At 34.7% G+C, this 23,200-nt stretch overlaps 1 protein-coding gene across 17 annotated transcripts in view; it reads right to left on the reverse strand.

Annotated features, from left to right (window-relative positions):
* CTNND2 (catenin delta 2) overlaps positions 1–23,200 on the reverse strand; it is a 492,160-nt gene that overhangs the window by 139,069 nt on the left and 329,891 nt on the right. For 12 of the 17 annotated variants that reach the window (XR_015748772.1, XM_087961146.1, XM_087961145.1 and 9 more), the window contains one exon: positions 18,741–18,809. The exons of the other annotated variants lie outside the window; for them this stretch is intronic. Coding sequence is in view for 11 of the 12 variants with exons in the window: in XM_087961146.1 (XP_087817272.1) it covers positions 18,741–18,809 (69 nt within the window). In the remaining variant the exon portion in view is untranslated. The remainder of the gene's footprint in view (positions 1–18,740; positions 18,810–23,200) is intronic. 17 annotated transcript variants of the gene reach the window in all.

The following is a 23,200-nucleotide window of genomic DNA, read 5'->3' on the forward strand; positions in this document are numbered from 1 at the left end:
ACAGGTTGGGTTATCACATTATGCATCTAATATGAACCAACTTTTATGGTTTGTACACCATGGTCACATGCGAACCAAATCAACTTGTCTATATTCAGCAAACCATGGTTTGGCTAGATGCATTTTGTGGCTAGCTTGTGTCAGCTTCACAATGCTATTTTAATTTTAATCTACATGGCATGCCTACTAAAAGAAACTTGATTGATAACTGAATACCAGCAGAAACTGAGAATGTAATTCTAGAGTACTGAAATGATTAATGTGAAAATTTGCAACTAAATCTTAGCCTAGCAAAATACCATGTGCCTATTTAGATTGTGGCAAGATAGAATAAAATATTCAAAAGAAAGATTAAACATCAATAAAGCATAATAAGAGCTTTCGCCCCTCCATCAGACAAATTAGCCATTATTTATTGCTTGTTGTGCTATAGAAGATCATTTGTCTTCATTTGCAGATTTGCGTCACTTTCTGTTTGGAAAAAAAATATTGCAAACAAATACATGAGTGCTCAGTGGAGAATACAGACATTGTTACATAGCTCACCATTGGCACTTTTTACCTTGAGACTCTGGGCAGTATGACAAACATCCTTTAGTTATAGCAAATTTTCAAGGTTTAGGTATTAACTTATAGCCATAGTTTGTTATAGGATGCTCACATATTAATCAAGCAGTTAAAGTATAGAAGCTCTGCAATTCTACTCATTTTTGCTCAGAAACTTTTATTGCAGCATTGTACAACAAAATTTCTATAGGAACCATTTAATAAAAATGGCATCAGTCATTTAAAAGAAAAAGCAAAATTTTGAGGCTGAAGTTGTAATTATAGTTTGCCCTTGGTGTTCCTTTTTCATTGTTTTTCATCAGTTTGTTTCATTGCCGAATGAGGCAATGAAATCTATTTACTTCAGCGCTGTTTCCAAACATGGCCAACCAGATATTTTTGAAAAGCCAAAAATAAAAAATAAAGATAGGAACTATTCCATTTTACCCTCCAGCATGAACAAAGATACATTGTCCCTAGTATTTAACAAAACTGTGATGGGTCATTCCCAGGGAGAGGATACTATACATATGAATGGCTAAAACAGCAAATTGGACAATAATAGACTCTTGCTTGCTGTGGATTCATGAAACATGTATCCTTATTTATTTACAAACAATTTGCATCAAGAGTTTTTCAAAGCTTAAATAGACAAGGTTAGCTTTTTAACTGTCATAATGCAAACCACAAATCAAGAAAAGGCAATTAATCAAATCAGATGGAAAACAATTGGCACAGAATTAGGAACAATAGTATATGGATTAACAGCTTAAATCAGCATTTGTTTTCACAACATATTTAAAAATCTAATTTCAGATGAAAAGCCTGCAAAATGTGGGCCTTTTAATCCCCAGTGGAAAATGAATCTGGGCTCAATATCTGATAGAGTTAGATTAATGTTTGGATTCTATAGTTTAGTCCTTTTAATCTGGTTTACCAGAAGACAGTCATGATATATTTTAAGGCCACAAAATCTTAATAAAATGTAAGCAATCTTGTTAAACTACTACCTTTTTTAATGGATGCACTTTGCACCAGATTCTGCAGACATTGGCTGTTACTACCAAACTACAAACTAAAAATGATCTATTATCAATACTCGAAGTAAATTTTAATTTCAGTTCTGTTAAGTAGATGGCAAATCATACTGCAACTCTGAAGTTTTAAAATATAAAATTCTCTTATTTTTAGTAATTACTTTTAGTAATTTTAGTAATTATTACAAGTGCAGCTATTTAGCAACATGTATACATTCTATAAGAGACAGATGATACAATCACCACCAAACAAACAAACAAAAACCACTAAGGTAAAATGCCCACTATTTGTCAGGTTTATGCATGCTTTGAACATGATTCTGCAGAAACACGTTGGATCTTGGGCAAACATACCCCTCTGCTTTCAATACAAGAAGCCTGTGCTTTTTTGGACTTCCAGAAGAGCTTTAAAAAGTGCAACTATTTAGGAACTGATTCATTAAAATCAACTCTTATGTCAGTTGTAATTTTTTCCAAGTTCATATAGAAGCCACAAAAAGCATTACTGATGTTTGAAGGATCACTGTTCAAGCTATATTGCCAATTGTTATATTTTACATCCCGTCACTTAAGCTGACTGCCAGTGAAAGAAATTGCCATCTAGCATACCTGGCGGTTACACTGAAAGAGAAGAAATTTTGCTCTATCCCTTTTCTATTGAAACCCCTTTACCTTGTCAACATTGGAAAAGTGATAATTTAGGATGGGGCTCAAAAATATAACATAGGCAAAAAGAACCACATGTAATAGCATAATGCACTTCATCCCTTGTCTTTGCAGGATTTCAGCTTTATCCTCACAAAATAGGTCGAGGAGGAGGAAAGACGAGAGGGATGAACACGATTAAACTTTGCAGCACTGGATGGATTTCCCACACTGAGGTGATTGTATAACTAGAGACCTCCTAGATCATCTCCACCAATAGAGGCTTTTTGGTTTTCCTTTATGATTTGGTTCTGCTATCTTATATATATCCATTTACTATTGCATTATAAACATTCATTATCCTCCTGTTTTGCTATTAGCAGCTCCTACTGAATTAATGCAAGATTCTTTGTTTTCCATTGTGTAAAATATGCACTGGGAATTGTGGAAAATCTGAAACCCAGATAGATGTGTTGGTCTAAAATAGTCAAAATGCATATATTGTTGCCTGGGTTCTCTGAGATAAATTGCTTGTAACATGCATCTCTCTGGTGAAAAGCAAAAAAAAAAAAAAAAAAAGACATAAAAAAACTTGAACTCACAGCATACTGTTAAAAAAACTGTTGGCAAGAAATTTAAAATGCTTAGATAGAATGGCAAAAGTCCCATTAGCACTATTATTCAGAATGAACTTCTTCAAATGATATATAACATGTTTGAAAAATGAGCCCTAATTATCTCATTATATCTTTATGGTATGTTGCTCAGAGCATTACTACTTTATCAATTGAGATAGTTTACCTGCCAATTATTCTATCTTGAAGTAAAATAACATGGGGGGGGGGGGGAAGGACACTTATAAAGTAGTAAGGGAGGAAAGGGTTATAATAAAGACTGGAGATTGAATAGCTTTACTACTAAAAGCAACCATCAAAGACATAAATTATTACTGCTTGTCAGGACTTTCAACTGCTTTCTTTCGTTTTGACTATTATACTGTATCTATATTATACACACAGATACAAACTTTGGCTTGAGCTGAATTTAATTAATAGTAACTACATGGCACATTGATACTGGAAGAATTTTGCATTGCTTTCTTCCATTTTTTGTTTTTGTTTTAGCTTAATTTACAATCCTGAGATATCTAGTGGAGTCCCATCTAAGTACTAATCAAGTAACATTTTGCTTCACCATTTTAAGATCATCTCTCATGATACTGTATACAAGAGACTTTCAAAAAATCACTCAAAATCATTTCCAATTCCATTCCAACTTCCTGATTTCAAAGAGGAAAGATATCTGATAGCACATCTCCTACAGCGATTACTTGGAGGTGAAGGAGGAAAAAAGAAAAGATGGATAATTTGGGCTCTCTTTACAGAACTAGCAAGTTTCTTTCTAGACAAGAATATGAAAGCAAACATGGTCAATTGAAGCAATCAGTGTATCAATATTTCAAAATCCTCATTAAACAATTCCCTAAAGAGGGAGGACTTAAGTCAACCACTAACAAAATAAGACAATGTCATCCCTAATTTAGATCTGTGATGTAATCTTGATGTATAAAATGATATGTCTGTTTGCAACCTATCACTATAGTGACTACGTTGCTGTTAGAAGGAATAAATCTATGGGTTGGATGGGACTATTCGATATTATCACAGAATGTAATATAGAATAGGATAGCTCTGATTATGATGACATAGAAATTACTAAAGTATGTCTTATTCGACAATGGAAAAAATAAAAAATCATGACTAATTAAAAACTTATTCAAAAATGAACTCAGAAAAATGAAGCTTACGTCTGATTTGTCAAAAAAAAAAAGGGGGGGTTGTGTGTTTAATCCTTCATTTCCTGCTTTGTTACACTCCACTCATTCCAGATGCAGGTGTAATTGTTGAGGGCAATTCAACTGTCATGCATTTGCTAATGTGCTCTCCTAATCATTTGTCTTCACAAAGACACATTAAACTGCTGTGAAATATGGCCCTTCAATAATTGCTATACCATTAGTCTGAATTTCGTATAGAATATTGACTTTCTGACTTTCTTATTTACTATGTTAGAGCTTTATGAAAAAAAGTGCAAGAATAAAATGTAAAAGACAAATATTTGGTGAATTTCAGCTTCAAATTTGGAAGAGCAGTAAAGTTGTACATGATCTTAATATGGAAGACCATCTGAACATAGAATAATTGCTCTTCCCTACTGTTTTCACTTAGTTTCCAAGATGTTCATGTTCCCTTTAACATTATTGTACTGCTAACTATATAGTGGATTCACTGGGAGTAAAATTATGTGATTCAATCACTCAAATGCTAAAACATAAGTGACAGTAAAGATGTAAACAGAAATATAATAATCATTTAACTGTGATTGCTTTGTTCTATTCTTCTATGAGAAATTACACAGCAGAATTTGAAATTAGCTTTAATTTAAACCCTTGCCTGCAATAAAATTCTGTGAGAAAATATTTGCTTCATGGGCATATGCTTTTCTTAAAACTCCATGACAGAATCAAAACCTACAACACATCTCTATCAAAAAGTCAAGAATATTTTTTAAGCGGTTGTTCTTGAAATATTTTAAACCTATGTTAAAAAACTGGAACTATCAATGGATTTATGCCCTTAAAAACAGTATCAACAAATCTCAGATTGCTTTAAAAAAAACAACTATATTTAGGGTATACAGGTAGTCCTTGACTTACGACTTAAATGGACCTCCCCAAAATCCATTTTCCAGAAGTCGTTAAGTGAATGCCATGATTGTTAAACTATGCTAATGGTCACTTTTGGTGAAAATGGGAAATGTAGTTTTTTTGGCAAAAATTTATTAAAATGAGGTCAAATGACTGCAAAAACAAACACTGCAAATGGCCATAAATAAGGGTCAGTTGCTAAGCACCTGGCATGCAGTCACATGACTACATAGAGGGGGATCTCCTTTGTAACTTTGAAACCAGGTCCTCTGAGGAGATCTATCATAACTTTGAATGGTTTGCTAAATAATCAGTTGTAAATTGAGGACTACCTGTACCTGACTCCGCAAAGAATGTATTCAAAAGGGCGGATATCAGACTTTCCATACTGGATGTGTAAAAAATTTGAGGGTTCACAAATCCATATAATATGATTATGTGATTATATGTACATTTTGGGGATAGTATATTAATATACTATATAAGCAGATTTATGGCAAAATCATTGTTACATTGGTTATATGCTGTCAGTTAAGTATTTCCTCCATTTTGGATTTTCTAAATTTTTGGATCCTTGCACTGAATATTTTAAAAAGATCATTTCGATTTTACTGACATATAAAGAGAATTTGAATGAACATAGAATTCTGAAGTACTCATTCATTTTCTTACTCATTTTTATATCTCTAAAAGGCCCCTCCTTTTTTTTGTTCACTGGGTTAATTTGTTCCAACAGTTGCAAATCACCCCCACCCCCAAAAAAATCATGTCTGGCTCATTGAGCATAATGTTAGAAAATTACCAATCTATAGATTCCTACTTTCCTACATACCCCCAGCAACCTAGAAGACATCATCCTTATTGACTAATATACAGTTGAGTTTTTGCATTGATAATTAAAATCTACAAATTCACTTCCCTGCATATATTTACTGACTCCATTTCATAAGATTAAAACCACCTTCATTCAGCTTTATTATACCATTCCCTTTCACTAGTTTATTTCATTTGTTTTATTTGATATTCATTACAATTTATGGCCACACTCCTCCATATGCAGGGAGTTGACCCCAGTCTCACCACAGATACAGATCTACAACATTCAACATGGGTTCATCAGTCAAGGCTTTCATATTTTGTCAGTAATACAGAGAACATGGAGACTAGATATCTAACCTTATTTACACCCACACCACCTACATGTTTTCCTTTTAACAATGAAGACACTACATATAATTTTTTGCTCATTTTGATTTGTTTCCACAACCATGTCCAAAGGTCAGTTTTATGCAAAGTGTGCTCACTATTCTATGCAAGCTAGGATTTCTCATCTAGAGTATTTGATAAACTACCATCTTCTTGCTTGCATCCTCTATCTACCCAGAGATACATGTGGTATACTGGCAACATGCGAGATGCCTTCTTCCCTTCCCTTACCTTCCCTTCCCTTGAAAAAGCATAAAATTCAAAATTCTGACATAATGGCATGAATGAGGTATAAAGTGCAAAATAAATAAAAAAATTACACTCTATCATTATTTGTAACCCCCTTTTTTCCTCAGTAGAAGAGAAATGTACATGTACCGACAATGCTGTACATTTCAGCCCTTTACTTGAAACAATATCTTTATCTGAAAGTAGAAATATGATTGCAAATATGTCCTGCATATAGAACAGATTTAGGCTCTGTTGTACAAGAAATGTCATAAATGGAAATAAAGTTTAATGGGTTAATTAGTCACTACTGACCATTTTAATTATAAGAAAAAAAAATGGAGACAGATGTCAGGAAAATGCTCATTATTGGAATCCCAATAGATATGCGTTCACTTGAGTGAGCAAGCTTTGTGTAACTGATTACATCTCTTTTTACACCCTCCCTCAGTAAATAGAAAAACTAATTATCTGCACACGATTAAGTTAATGCACATTTATCTACAATTCAATTCTGACTGTGAAATAATCTTTCTAGTCTATAATTACACTCCAGCTTAATTAGCATAATTTCCACAGCACATCCTTAATAAAGAAGTAGATATTAGGTCTGATTTTAAATGCCAAGGCTATTTCAGGCAAAAAATCATGAAGGGGGAGGGGAGACAAGTCTATTAAACTTGGCTTTTTCTGTACACATACACCCTGCATTCAAATATGAAAAATATTTGTGTATCTGGGATGAAATTCACATTGAAAGAAAAAAAGAAAGTAGGAAAGAAATTTAAAATTTTCTCAATCTTGTCAACACATTTAATTTGTATCAAGAAGGCTGCCAATTTTTTTTCTTTTCAACTAAGATTACATAGGATAGTTTGAAATCAATGCACAATTATTTAAAACAAAGCTTTTTTTAAAAAAGTACATTATTTAGATACTATCATTTTTTTGGCATATTAAGGATCAGGAGGAATTTCTGTTGTTCCTACACGGCATGACATTGAAAACAGGTTCAGTATTGTCTGCTGAAATGTAACTCAAATAAGCAATTTTAAATGTTTCATTGGAACATTTTAAGTGAAGCTGGTTTGTCTCAAGCTTGAAATTTGGACCCACTTACTGAGAATATATCCCAAGAGTTACCAACATCCTCTAACCTAATTTCTTTTCAAAATTCTGCAGAGAATGTAAAAAATTGTAAAGGAGATACAAACAGCAGAAAATGATGTGAAGATACACATTAGCATTTATATTTCTTCAACAGATAAAGGATTCAGAGGATAAACTCTTAGTAATAGATATAATGTACTGGCATGATGAAATTTTAGCATCCCCAGAGTGTGTGTGACTACTCACAAACAGATGGTTTCAAAACGCATGCTGGTTATCATTCAGAAGTCACCTCTTTTCATTCTGTGACTGATGAATTACTGAAAGCAAGTCACTACTCTGAATTCTATTATGAACTGTACTTGCTCAGAATAATCTGATCCCATTATACATAGCTACACAAAATCTATTACTGACAGCTTATGTCAGCTATACATCTTTAATTCATTAATTTTACTATCATGCTTATTGAAATAGATGACCCAATGGGGATATTATATTTTAACACATTTATATACCATCTGCTGTCAGAAAAATTGATTCTTCATACTGTATAACTATTATTTCTTGCACCAAGTTCTTTTTAAATATCTAAGTGTATAAGAATAACGTGAAGGTAAAAGAGGAAAATAGGAGGAACACTGAAAGTTCTTAACTGAGCAGGAGAGGCATTCTGTTTTCTGGTTTAATATTAAGAATACCAATAGTATTGGTTCTATTTTTTCCCTTTTTTGTCCTGTTCTTTCAGGGTTTTAATTACAAAAATCATTTCAGCCCTAAAGAATGAATTAGCCTGTTTATAACCAGGATCGAGTATAATGGCATTCTTCACTAATACCTTTTAGCAACAATAATACTCATTTTCTAGAAACTAGAACCTGGGAAAATGCAATCTAGCAAGTGGTGCAGATTTTGGTGAGAGTATATGTAATTTCTAAAAGTAGCTGTTATGAAATCCATTCTAAACTACTACCAATATCAAAACAAAGCAGTGCCTGAAAATTTGTATCAGTGACTGTAGGAGAAAAAACTGTTTGGTGCAGTCATGAAACACCTTAGGGGATTTTGTAAAAGCTCCCCTTGAAAGATTTAAAATGCAAAAATAATATATGATTCTTCTGACTTATCACATTACTCAGATAATCTAAAGCAGCAGCCCCTTTTGGGCACCAGGGACTGGTTCCTTGGTGAGAGGTTTTTCCATGGACCAGAGGTGGCGTGGTTTTGCATGCTGCCTGCATCCTGCGGATGGGACTTCACTTGTTTGCACAGCCCATTTCAGGCATGCCAAGGCCCAATGCCGGTCCATGGACTGAGTGTTGGGGACCTCTGATCTAAAGGATAAATTTCCTATAAGTATGAAAATCAACCCTAAATATAATCAAACTTAAACATACACAATTTCTAGGTAATACTAAATACACACAACAGAATTTTATTAATCAAAATTAATGTTTATTTGTGTCCAGTTCCCAACTCAATATAAATATTTGCTATTAATTTTTCAGACTTTCTGGTTAGATGAACTATGCATTTCATATTCAGTGTGAGCTGCTTAAAAACACACTGTTGCATTTTGTTATTTATTTACTATTTACACTGTTGTCACATTGATTTGTAATCAGTGACAATTAATTACAAGGATTTGCTGGGCTAAACATAAAATATATACAGTGTGTATATGTAATAACAGACTGCACTATTGATCCATTCTATCTTTATTAGATTTTTTTTAAAAAAACTTTTGGTTAAGAAACCATAGTATTTCCCACAAAGCAGCTCAGATGTAATCTCTGCAGATAATAAAGTACATAAGCCTGATTTTCAGTAATGGATTTTAGTGTTCAAAGTATGAAAACATTTGTATTTATCTATAATTTAGAACATAGTTTGACTAACTGTTTATATTTACTATCAATTTTCTGCAGCTTTTCAGTGCAACAAGCTGAATATTGGGTTTAAATCCAGGTACAGCAGAGATATATGCAGCAACTTAGGGCATAATGGAAACTTTCAAATGGGATAGAATTATACAGATTTATTTATCAAATATGAATTATAATATTCAAAGATGGGAAAACTAGGCAGCTAGTCCAGATTATGGATGCTAAAATATACCTTTGGAAACAGATGAAACTAAGGACCAGTATTTTTTTGTGATAGAGGAGAAAACAACCTGCACAATTTAACTTGGATAAGAAATACTGATGAATCAGATACAGAAAATCTCCAAGAAAAGCATTATGTCACAGGTCAGTGAAATGAAAAGAATTCTTTAAAAACAGTTAGTAAATAGTAAGTTTTGGAGAAAGCATCCTATCTTCCTTAACCTACCTCTGACCTTGGAATCAGACAAATTTAGAGCCAGGAAGGATAACGAAATGAGGAGTATTAATAAAAAGTCACAGTAAATTAGATCCAGACAGTGGTAGAAAAGTTGCTAAAGACAGAACCACATAGCTAGTGTGATGACCAGGGCATGGCATGAAGGCAATACAGTCAGAGAACAGATATGAATCCCTTTATTTGCTCCAACTTGCCCCCAGTGTTCCGTTTAGTCTCCAGCCTGGAGAAAAGCTCTCCCATGAACCTGCAGCAGCCTCTGGCAGCAGATACTTGAGTCCAAATGCTGTAAGCAGACTGGCTGCAATCAATCACTCCAGCAGGGCAAGATAATGAATCCAAGAATCATCATGGGAATAATTCTAGCAAGACAAGATAAGCACACAGAAGCACGGCAATAATTCGAACAGTCAGGAGGAAGCCAGGAATGCAGGTCACAGCTCTCAACACTAGATGAATTCAATGTTTGTTCGAGGCAAACGACCCTCCCAACTGCCTGTCCTTTAAACTCCATCCCCAGGTGTGCCTTGTGAAGGGAATCAGGGCCCTTTTCTTCCTTGTAGGCCACGCCACCCATTTTGCTCTCTTCTGCGTTCTTCCCTGTGCACCTAGGATGGGGGGGGGGCTTGGTCTTCATCTGAACCCCCTCTCCCCCGTTCTACCTCTCCCATGCTCTGCCCTTCCCCAGTTTCCTCCACAGCAAATGAAGCCACTCTCTCACTCTGTCAGCTGTTCGTCTTCTCCCTCAGATTCAGAATTCTACGGGGGCATGACAGTTAGTCCAATTACTGGTGGTTGTGCATTTATGTACATCTATTTCAGAAAAGATATGTTAAAGGCTCTTTCTAATGATTTGGGAGAGAATGGTTGTTTTGAGAAGTATTATATCAATATCTCTCAAACATGAAATGTGAGTTATTTAAATATATATTAAATCAGGAAGAGTGTAAAGAGGGAATTATTTGAGAAGCTACCTATTCAAGCTTAGACATAGATTTGTACTAATTATTTGATTGTGTGAATGCTGGTTTACCTGAACTAATTTGATGCAAGTGTTGCCTGTTTTAACTTGTAGTAGAATTATGTTAGTAAAAAGGACAATATGACTCTTTTTTGCCTCAGGTACAATTTAAAGTTTAATCATGTCTGATTAAGTATGACACTAATGGCATAGTTAAAACATGCAAATAGTCGGACCTGGAACAATATTAACTTAATCGGGCATTTCAACTTTCCAAATAGTTATTCAGCTCAAAAGCATAGCTACTTCAACATCTGCTTTTAATGCCACATTGTATTTGTCCTCATGTCATGCAGAATCAGAATTCTAAAGAATTTTGACAATGTGAAGATGCTTAATTACTTCTAATAGCCATTGAGACTGGTGAAACAGACTACTTAAGCTCCCTCCATGGCTCCTTATCAGAATATGAAGATGGATTTCTGGCTTGTTTTGGTTTTAAGATTGTAGAGCTGGAAAGCAAAAAATCGCAGAGTTCCAACTCTGCATTAGTAATAGAACAATTATGATGTCAGAAGGGCAAAGGAGAGTAATAATGAAAAGACAAGACACAAGATGCAGTTGCAACAGTAAGATAGGAGAGAGAGTAAGGCATATGTAGTAAATGTTCACTATGCAATATACACTCAACCATTTGATCTGCTTTTATTTTATAAATTTGTCTTTTTAAAACTTTAACATATTATGACCATTAAGAATGATCAATTCTTATTTGTGTTCTCTCCCTCTGTACTTTTCTTCTCTCTGGAATGTCTAGAAAAATCATCTACAAGGATGGCATTTTTGCAGCCTAAATGACAATAAAAATCAGCACATATGTTTCTAATGTTTTTAAATTATTGAGAACCCTTTGGCAGACATATTTACCTTTAATCTTCATATAAAATAAGTAATGATACATTTTTTGTGTAAATATGTTTCATTCTTACTGATATATTATGGAAAGAATTGAGGCTGAAGTTCTACATGCATAACCAATTAGATATATCTAAAGTACGAGTGTCAAACTTGCTGCATCACGTTGCCATCACATGATGTTTCATGGTTTTCCCATTCACGGAACTGGGGTGGGCGTGGCCTGTGCATGATGCATCCAGCCCCCGGCCACCAGTTTGACATCCATTATCTAAAGTAAGGAGCAACCATACCCAAACTGGACATCATCCCAGCCAAAATGGCCATACCTTAGAATTCTAGAGGCCAATATTCAAAGATTTTATGTAATTATCTGATTTATATCTCATCTTTTCCCAGGAGCTGTTGGTCTCCAAGATCACCTTATACCCGAACATCCCTTGAAATAGGTTTGGTTGAGACTGATGGATCAGAGAATTTCCATTGCCAGAGGTGGCCTTGTACGTAGTATTCCTAACCTTAATCCAACTACTATACTACAGATCGGGAAGAGGCAACTGGACTTTATTTGTTTTTCCTGGAAGACGTTTTGCTTCTCATCCAAGAAGTGTCTTCAGTTTTGACTGAATTATGGGAACAGAAGGATTTATATTCCTTGCAGTCATCTGGTTGTTAGCACTCTTTCTGAGAGTTGTTGAGAGCACTTGAGGTTTATCTATGCCTACATGGTCACCTGAATAGTGAAAATGGGTGTGGAACTTTTTGGAACTGCTGAAAGGACTGTTATAAACAGAAGGTAGTGGTTTCATATCCCCCCCTCTATTGTGAGAGGGCTGATCAATTTTAATGACCCCTCTTTCAAACCAGTGGTCCTCTCTGTCCAGAATGTGGACTTTCTGCCTTCAAAAGAGTGGCCTTTGTCTTTCAACATCCTTCCATTCCCCACCAACTGAAGAAGCTTCTTGGATGAGAAGCGAAACAAAAAAAATCTAATTGAATTTACATTCAGCCAATATTTTCTAAGAAAACTATTATAGTATGAACTACTGCTATGTGTTACACAAAATCTGATTAGTAATATTATATTTAGAAGATTTAATTTATGGAAAATCTGTAGAAAATCCAGCAACTTTAGAACTGTGTTTTGGGATTTAAATTTTGTATTAGAGAATAAAACTTTAGAAAATCAAAAGCTGCTTGATATCTGATTAACATTAGGAGGAATTGCGCAGATAATTTACCAAGGCAAAAAAGGGAATTGCCTATTACTTACTTTTTCTACTGCATACATATAGATAAATTTATCACCTAAAGCAATGTTGTCAACAAATGGATCCCATTTGCCTATCACATAGAAGACATAGGGAGCAGAGACTATACTATACCCACAATAATTTTATATAATTTCTAAACTACTACTACTAACTCCAGATACATTAATTTAGGATTTATTTATTAGTTCAAGAATTTCAGGAAGCCACAAGAAGAATGTTACTCTGCTCTTCGTGGTAATATGAAGGGAAGTTTTTCTGAATTGGTTTAAAAATAAATCTTCCTAATTGCCTAGGAGTTACTTAGGATTCATGATATGACTCCTTAAATCAAAATACATACAGTACTGCACTGCAACTTTACATTTTCAGAAGCTGAGGAACAATACATTCTTCATTAAGATTATGCATGCTATTAAATATAAACAGGGCTTGGGGTGGCTGCTGCTGATAGGAGAGGGTGGCCGAGGTGGTGAGTGAGGCTCAGGGAGGGTGCACCGATGGAGTGGGATGGGGACTCACTCAAGCAATTTGTGATGTTCCTTGCTGGCTTCCCTACTGAAGTATACTTGTGGGAAGCTGGCAGACAATCACAAATCACAATCATGTAACCAGGGGACATTGCAACAATCCTAAATGCCCACATAACCATAGAGGTGCTGGTATAGCTGGTCATACCCACCACTTGTTCAGGACCATTGTATAAACTGAAAACAGTTTCTGAATGAGTTAACTGAGAACTACCAGTATTATATACCGTATTCCAATATTAGTTCTTCTAGCAAAGGCCGGCACCTAATCAAAAACATTATTCTGTACAGAAACAATTGTCCATAAAATACCACCTTCATTAAAAATACTATTTGAGTGTCATAAGCAGATTATTAAGATGTATACTTGAAAGAAGAATTAACTTGGCTGTTTTTCATTGCTGAACTAAGGCAATCCATAAAGCAGTCCTGTTGGACTTGGTTGAATTAAAATCTATTTAAAGAAAAGTTCAAAGCTATAACTTGCCTCATATATACTTCCAAATGAGTAATTTTTGTGGATATGGTGCTAAGAAGCTGAGTTAGTTTTCCTGAGGATTAATTATCTTCTAGCATAGGTAGAAACATGTTGATAGGATGATTATTCATTGAATTGGCATCCTTCAGTCTCAAGAGACTATGATATCGTGCCATGAAAACGGTAACTGCCACTTCCCATGTTGTTTCAATGTTGTAGGCAAAGCTGCAGTGTCCTCTCCAGAGCACGAGGCCTGGGTAATTTAATATGGGGGATAAACTGTTACCCAAGCAGCAGATTCCCCACCCCTCTCCATGTCACTAAAATAGAATGGAATGGCAGAGCTGATACGATTAGATCCAGCTGCTTCGCAGGAGTTACCAGAACATGATTATAAACAGTCACGAACTGCTTCCGGGACTCCGGTCCGGATTTTGCCTCAAGGTTGGCTTCTGAAGCCTTTTCCAATAATAGATATAGCCACAAGGCAGTGGAGGTTTGAAATTAGAGTTTCCCTTCTCCTAGAAGATGGTTCTACCATTTTATCTGCCGTTGGGGCATAAAACCCTCTTCCGCCTTCAAAACTGTTGACCATCTTCTTCTGTAACCCTGGAAAGGGGCCCTTATGAGGTGCTACCAGCTGGGCCAGCTGGGCCAAGGTTTTTTTAAGGAGGTATTACTCCTCCGGCACTCCTCCTCACTCCAGGACGCCCAGCTCGGCTTAATTTGCAGTGTCCATTATCTGATTATTCATATACCATCTATTTTATGAATGAAAGGTAGCTATAACAGAAAGAGACTAGAAGACCTCCAAGTCCCTTCCAAACTCTATTATTCTGTCTTCTGTAAAGAATTTTTTGTGTATGTTTCTACTGAAGTTACCCAATTATATAGTGCTGTCCATATGGGAGTTTTATTCTTATTAAAATGGAAAGTAAAACTGAAATTTCTACAAAATGTAGAGAACCATACAATGTATATGAATATTAAAAAGAAATAGTACCGTGCAATTGCAGATAAGCATCCAAGTCCTAGCCAGCTGAAATGGCCAAGCTGCAGCTGAGATGAGGCTACATAGGGTGATGGAATTAGTGAACCACCATAACCTCTCTCAGAACAGAAAAGAGGAGGATGGGGAAGATGTTTTGCTTTTCATTTTGGATATCCCATTGAAATCAATATGTTTGATTCCATATAGTGACTGTTCTCAGCCTGATTTAGCTTTCTGTTGGCAGTATGACAACGTCTCCATTTTGGCTGGAATTTTGAAATGTCATGCTTTACTCCTCCCTTGTCCCCCGCCTTTTGATCCCTCCTTGTTCCTACAGGTTTAGATCAGCAGATAGAGCTTTTCAAACATGAACAGGGGATTTCAGTCAAGAGAAGTGACTTACTGTTTATCTCACTCACTCTAATCCCATTCAGCATCCATAGTTTCAACTACAATTGCAACCTTAATCCTAAAGCATTTCAATTATATGACAGAAACCACATCTTGTTGTTAAAGATCTGTAGTTGTAATGGCATGTGGGAATGACCTTGGGAGACAGGAGGAAGAGCCACAGCCTATACAACCATCATGCAAAAGGTTTCTCAGCCCACAGAAGGAAAAGGGATATGTTTCAGAAGAGATCCTCCCTATTTTTCTAGAAAGTAAAAGCAAAAGAGAGAAGTAACAACCACCATAATTCCATACCTCTGTCACATGTATTTTATGCATACGCAAGTAGCTCACGTTTGTGGCAATGATCAAAATCTTTGTTTACTAATCAAAACTGGTTTTGATTGGTATGAATTAATGTAATATAAGAATTATATATTTTTTGCAACTTAAATTAGGATTGTCAGAGAAAGAGGGTATCAATAATAGTTCACATTTATTTTCTGTTCTGCAACATTTCTCTCTGTATGAGGAGTTACTTGTTCCAAAGTCACATTCTTCTCTCTCAGCTGCATTTCTTTAATTCTCCAGATATAGGCATGTATATGATGGAGTGCTCCCCTTGAAAAGTTCTCCCATATCTGGGAGATTAAATGCAATTCTTCTCTTTGACACTGAATTTTCTAGCTAAGAGGTTTGCTAATTTATCTATGAGAAACAGCATAAAGTCTTAGTATATTTGAAATTGCATGTCACTATCACCAACTCTTAATTAAATACATAGAGAGGGGAAAGGGCATGTAATTTTGCAACACCAGGGATGGATAATCTGAGGCTCCAGGATTGCATCTGGATCCCAAAATATTTTGACTAGAAGCCTATCAAAGTTGTTACCCAAATGGAATTTTTTTTAATGCGACAGAAAGGAAAAATATTAATGCATCTGTTGTCTTTATTATCTGTCTCTGAGGTAGTGTGTTTATTTATTACTCTGACCTGACTAAGGAATCATCAGATTTGTAACATGAAAATATGAAACAAGCAAGAATTTCTCAATAATAATTCAGTGTATTTTAATATACACTAAACAACAGATTAAAAGTATGGGACAATCTAGAATGGCAAAACATTACAGCTTTCCTTAAAACACAAAGAACACTATCTTATCTCAAAAATTATTGTGAAAAGAAAATATATTAGTCTCTAAAGGGTATTAAGTATCTTAGTAAAATAGATTCAACTGGCCTTTAGACTTCTGCATCAAAATTACAGCTAGTCCTCATTTAGTCATTGTCTCATACAGTAATCATTTGCAGTCACAGTGATGAAAAACAACTTTGTGACTAATCCTCATATTTATGACCTTTATGATCTGTAAAGCAAAGGAAAGCTGAAGTAAAATCATAAACATAGTTGCAGTTTCATTTAGTGACTGCTTTGATTAATGACTGAATTCCCAGTCCCAACTGCGATCACTATACAAGGACTCTGGAATAAAAAAAATCATTTCTCTCACATCAAAATTATCCTGAACAAGGGGCCTAGCATTTTTGTTGCAAACAGGGTGTGCATGGAATACAATAATTCACCCATAAAATTTATTATGAAGGTATACTCAGTTAGTGGCTTGTATAAATTTTTATAATTATTGTATTTTGTGCTACCTCCCTATTTTCATGTGAACTGAACAACTGAGACTAACCACCACATTTACACACAGGTTTGGCACGCATCTTCAGCATGATTGTTTTTGGTGAAGTCAGTTATCAGTGTTGCCAACCCAGGAGCTGTAAACACAACCAAATGAACATGTGTCTACATAGCATTCTATCTAACTATATCTTACCTCCTTGATTGTCTTAGCACTTACATAATAAAAAGCAGTGCTAGCGTTTATAATATTGAACTTTGATTTGGTGGCCACCAAGAATTTGGTAAGTTGGTATTCAGTCAACCCTTTTACAAAATAACTAATTTTTTTGACCGTGTCTATAAATACACTGCTTTCAAAGTCTCTTGGCAGTATAAATTGAATGAAAAATTAAGTTATTAGATCATTTTTTTAAAAAAACAGCAGTAACTAAGAAGAAAGATGGCAAGAGGGAAGATTTTTAACTTTTTTCTTGCAATTACTGAGAAAGAACTGGGGAGGGGGATGTCTTGTAAAATGCTATTTTCCCAGGAAAAAAATGGCCTTTGACATCCACCACTCTACTCTGGGCAGTTTGCTAAAGTATGTGTATCTATGTGATACCATTTGGATAGAGGTTTTTGTTTTTAGCAAATCACCAACTACTATAAGTCTAATTCTAACTAGGTCTATCCTGACACTTTCACTTCAAAACAATTTCCCTTACTATTTTATGTTGAGATATCTGTTTTAGGTAATCCAATTTGGACAACTCTCTTCTTATGACTGGATTGATGTGGCGCACCCTGGAGATTTCTGGGAATTTCACTATTAGTACATCTGGATAACTACAGATTGGAGAAGGCAGTCATAGGTTTCCTCTGCTTGCAAGTCTTCCACTATTGTTGGAGTGGATTTAGAAATAATAATAATCTAGCACTAAAACCTAGAAAATGCATGCATTAAAGATATATACATGAACTTTATGTAGCTAGATCTTTTTTTTCTGTACATATCTCTGCTCTTATTCAACTTTATGCCATATACTGAAATTTAAGGTGACAAATGACTCTGATCCCAGGCACACAACATACATAGCCTATAAACAGAAATGTAATAATTAACAAGCATACACAATTTTTGTTTTAAAAAAATCAGTGCTCCATATAGTGCCATATATGATTTTATAGTCAGTTTTAAATATCTACGGCAGTATCATATTAAGGAGGCTGCTCTATGGTTTACAATGTACACCATAATATAAGTCACGTTAAAAATGTAGCAGTCCAACACAAAATAAAAAATCTGCTACTATTCAGTAGAAATATGAACCCAATACTACTTAAGAGAGTAGTTTGCAAAGCATAGGCAAACCTCACTGAGTTGGTACAGTAAATTTATTCATTCCCCCCACTCTGGTTTCAGAAATATAAAAAGAGATATTGGAGGAGAAAGGGAGGGGCAGATAATTAAAACCCCGAAAAACTTTTCTTCAGGAGCAAATCAGGATTGTTGGGAAAAAGAAACAAGAACACAAGAGATTGCTTTAACTAGAAATTTGAAAAGTCTCAATAGCATAATATGCATTCTACAACTATTTGGAAAATATTAGTGTAGGAATGGGATATGTGTTAAGAAAATATGATAACATGCACATATCAGCATTGATTCAATGCATTATATGGCTGGGATACTATGGCAAACTGCCCATTTAAAATTTGCTAGAAATGAATCAATCATTCAAGTACATACACATTTGAATGCGTATTTGAAATCTTATTGGAGGCAACCTTCATCCAGGAAAAAGTGTTCATGAAAGATCTGGAGAGGAACAGAATTGTGGAAGTTAGCAGAAAAAAGCAAATACACATCAGTCAATAAGAAAGGTAAGGACATACAATTCAAGCATATGTGTTGCATTAAAATTACATGCAATGAGTAAAGATTATGACTAAACAAACTGTGTTGTTCAGCCTTGTTTGAAACATAATATGTTGTTGAACATTATTATATAAACTACACTCTTAAAACCAGAAATGAGAAAGCAAGGGCTCCAGAAATTTTTCATTAGCAAGTACACTTTTTCCAAAATAAATATATTGGAATTTGTAGTTCCTTTGATTGCATTATCAGCACAGGTTTGCTTCATCTAATAATTACTAAAACAATGCCTTTTTCCCTCCAAGATGATACATTATCTTTAGAATTCTATGACAATGAAAAAGAAAGCTGGAAAAAAATATATTTCACAAACGTATTTGCCTCTTTAATCTTATAATAAAGATAAATGAAATATTTCTATGCAAACTCAGTTCTGACCTCACCTTCAAGCACAAATCTGATAGATTTCTGACATTCGCACCCAGAGTCTAAGCAAAGCTAGAAATGGCTATTGCTATTTCTGTGACTACCAGAACCATAGAAATAATGGGGCCAATCACTTTGCTAGCTGTTACTGATTTTCTCAATCTGTACCTACCTAAGACTTGTAGAGGATGTCAGGCCTAGTAAAGGCAAAGGCTCTGACACAGAGAAAAGAAAACAATATAAAGAAAATGTTTCTAGTGAAAAGGACAGCAGTAAAGAATATTGGGGAAAGCTCCAAATTATACTACATCGTTTTTTCTCAATCTCAGCAACATTAAGATGTATGGATTTCAACTCTGGGAGTTGAGCTCTACCTACCTTAAAGTTGCTGAAAAAATTGGGCTAGATTATTGAATTTATCATCTCATTAAAAAAAATAGTTGCAATGTTTCAAACCCATATTGATGGTACTGTTATGTGAGTTAGTCCTTGACATATGGCTGTTTAACAATGATTCAAAGTTACAGTGGCTTCAGAAAAAATGATTTATGATCTATCCTCACAAATGATTATCATACCAACCCACCAGTCACATGATCATTATTTGGGTATTTATGACCAGTTTTGCAGCATCCTGCAGTCTCATGATTGTGATTTGCGAGTTTCGCAACTGGTTTTCCCACAAAACTATCAATTTGGTAAGCTGAATTCACTTAATGATCATGTGATTTGCTTAACAACTACATAATTAACTTAACAATTGTGGTGATTTGATTTACAATCACAACAGAAATGGCTGTAAAATTGGGTCTGGTCACACAATGACTCGAGTTACAAATGCACTAATAACTATGGGAATTCTGGTCTCAATTGTCTTTGTAAGCTGAGGAATATCTTTAGTACATCTATACTGTAGTCAAACCCACATCTTTGGGGGGATTGTACAGACCATTAAGGAATCCCTATATACGATTTCAGTCTCAAAGCTGAGGAGAGAGAGTCGTTTTAGGAGGAATATATTCTACAACTTTGAAGATAATCACGATTCTTTGGCTATGAGGTGCTGAATATGATTAGTCTGTTTCTGAAGCCCATCTAGTTCTCTACTTCATCTGCAAATCTATGGATTTACCACCATGACATAATTAGACTACAAAGACTTTTCTGATGGTAAATGCTTAGGGGAAGGGCTGTGGAAAGGTTGCAAATGGGGACCTCTGGGGGAAGGAAATCCATTTCTTATTGTGAAACTTAGCCCAGTATCTTCTTGAGCAGTTGGCTGCTGCAGATAACTTCATTTTTTCAACCAGGAAAAAGCAGAGGTTTGTATTAAAAGAAAAAAAGTGTCAGATTTTGATTACAACAGTAACAGAGAGTATATAATTGTGGACTATTTTATATTGATCCAATCATTGAAAGATGATGAAAGTGGAATCATTTGTTCTGTAGTTTCTTTCTAAAATATTTCAAATATCTGGAGTTTGTTTGTTTTAAAAGCAGCTTTCCCCAGCTTGGTGCCTCCTGCAAACTTCTTAATTGCAATCCAGCATCAACCAACTGATTATCTCACATTATGCAGGTAACACATTATTGTACTGACATTTAAACATATATTTGTTTCAATTATGTAAGATATGAAGTTTATAATGCGAATAGTGTCTCTGAGCTGATGTGTGAACCTTCATTTCATGACAAAATCAGTATAATAGGGAAGACTTCCATTTTGAGACAACTCCCCAATCTAGCAACAATTTCTTTAATGTGAGATGAAAGCATTTTTCTTTTTTTTATGACCCTGTAATCCCTTTTTATCAGGATGGAGTTGGGGTGACTGAAAGGAGCTGAGCATTTACTGGCCAGATGCCCTTCCTGATGTCTACACAGAGTTCACAGCAGACATATTCTCTTTGTGCCCTGATAGAGAAACATCTGTCACTGCCTAGGATTGAACTCTTAACCTCCCAATTGTGAGGCAAGCATCTTCACCTTTAGGCTACCATGCCATTCTAATGTGAGTTGACAGCAATAATACCTGTATATAAGGAAACTCATGTTGAGGCTGAGGTCTACCTGCTTTCGTTGGATTCATATAATTAATGATGACTAACCCTAAATTTGATACCAATAAGTTGTTGGGACCACATATTTTCTCCTATACTCCCTTTATTCTCTGTGTAAAAAAACTGAAAATCCTCAGCTATTCTTGGCATTAAGCAGTTTTGATTACAAGTGACCTGAATTTAGCCAATATGTAAGTAAACTATAAAAGTGCTCAAAAAAAGAGTTAACTGACAAGGTTTAGGGACATAACCTCTATATTTTAACTGATTTTCACAGTTCTTTGATCTTAGAGTTGAAATGCAGACTCAGAAATAACAAATACAATAAACAAATTCTTTCTAAGCAGCACATCTGTTCAGGCAAATTAAAAGAAAACTTAATTTCTCCCCAATGGAAAATACTTCCATATGAAAAGACTGCCTTAATACGATAATATTCTTTTTTGAAGGATCACCTCTCAGATATATTCCCACACATATACACCCCCAAAAAAACAAACAAGAAAGGTACTGAAATAAAAACAGTGTTAATCTAATGCATTATTTTTACATTTAGAATCTTGTCAAACTCTTCAAATTAATCACTGTAGGCTTTATGTCTTAAGTAAACACATCCCTCTTAACTAACTGATGCTATTTCATAGATATTGACATATATCAATTAAACCACACACCCTGTATCCTAGGAGCAAAGCATCCCCCCCTTTTGTGTGTGTGTCATTCCTAGATACCCTTTAAAGATTAGTATTTTTACATTAACTATAAAATTTAATGTGCCAGAAAACTGTTTTACCTTTAGATGTAATTAAATTAAGCATACATTACATTTCATTCTTATCCTCAACTTACTTTTTTGTGTATGGTTTATCACAGAGCTTCGGAAGTTAAAAATCTAACTAGGCCAAAAAGGCTGCACCTTTCCATTACAGTTAGTTGATTGGAAAGAAGCCAAACTATAATACCATGTTTTTTTTTAAAAAATTGAACAACTGCAAATAGTAACTGCAGCCAGTTAAGGGAAAATAAGTTTTAGCAAATTAGAAAACAAAACAATCAATTAAGATTCAAACATTCTTTTATTGCAATGTTCTTACAAAAATATTGCTGTCAACATTTAGCATTAAGTTATTTGCTGTTTTGGAACTTACTCAGTTATTCACAGAAGAATTAACTACAAGGGTTAATTGCTAACAAATACATTGATGTTCAGACATTTAAAACTTATAGTCAGCAGAAGAAAGTATGCCATTTGCCTCTGGTTATTAGCCAGGCTTTTTGAAAAGCAGCAATAAATATTAATAGGATTTTTAAAAAGAAAATGAATTGTAACAGAACATAGTTATACATAAAATTACTACTGTAATAATAATACTGTAGTTTCTAAACAGCCAAGTACAGCCAAATCACAACCCTAATCCCTTATGATGTAGAAAATGTTGCTTTTACAAGGAATAGATGTCAACAGTTCATTTTTCTCCCTCTCAATAGTTTAATGCTTTTCCTCCACACCAGAGGGCTAAATCATAGCATATATGGTAGGTTCCAATTTGAATAATCTCATTTTCCTCTATTTGAAATATGAATTTTGACTGAATTTCAGTACTCTGGTCAGATATCTTTGTTTTATTCCACCTAATAAATACATGGGAAATAACATGAAATGCATTCAATTAATATTAGAACAATTTTCATTTTTGAGTTTCTTTCCCTACTTGATTCTCCTTGTCTACTTATGCACCTGCCATTCACAGAGCAGCTTTAAACATCACCTCCCTGCTATAAAAATATTTTAAAAACAATTTTTTAAAAGAGTGTTCTAATGCTTTATGTAAGAAAGCATTAGAA

The sequence above is a fragment of the Notechis scutatus genome, chromosome 3 (genome assembly GCF_049901735.1).
Source record: "Notechis scutatus isolate UNSWTSFEM ecotype Mainland chromosome 3, rNotScu1.2, whole genome shotgun sequence".
NCBI classification, from domain to species: domain Eukaryota; kingdom Metazoa; phylum Chordata; class Lepidosauria; order Squamata; family Elapidae; genus Notechis; species Notechis scutatus.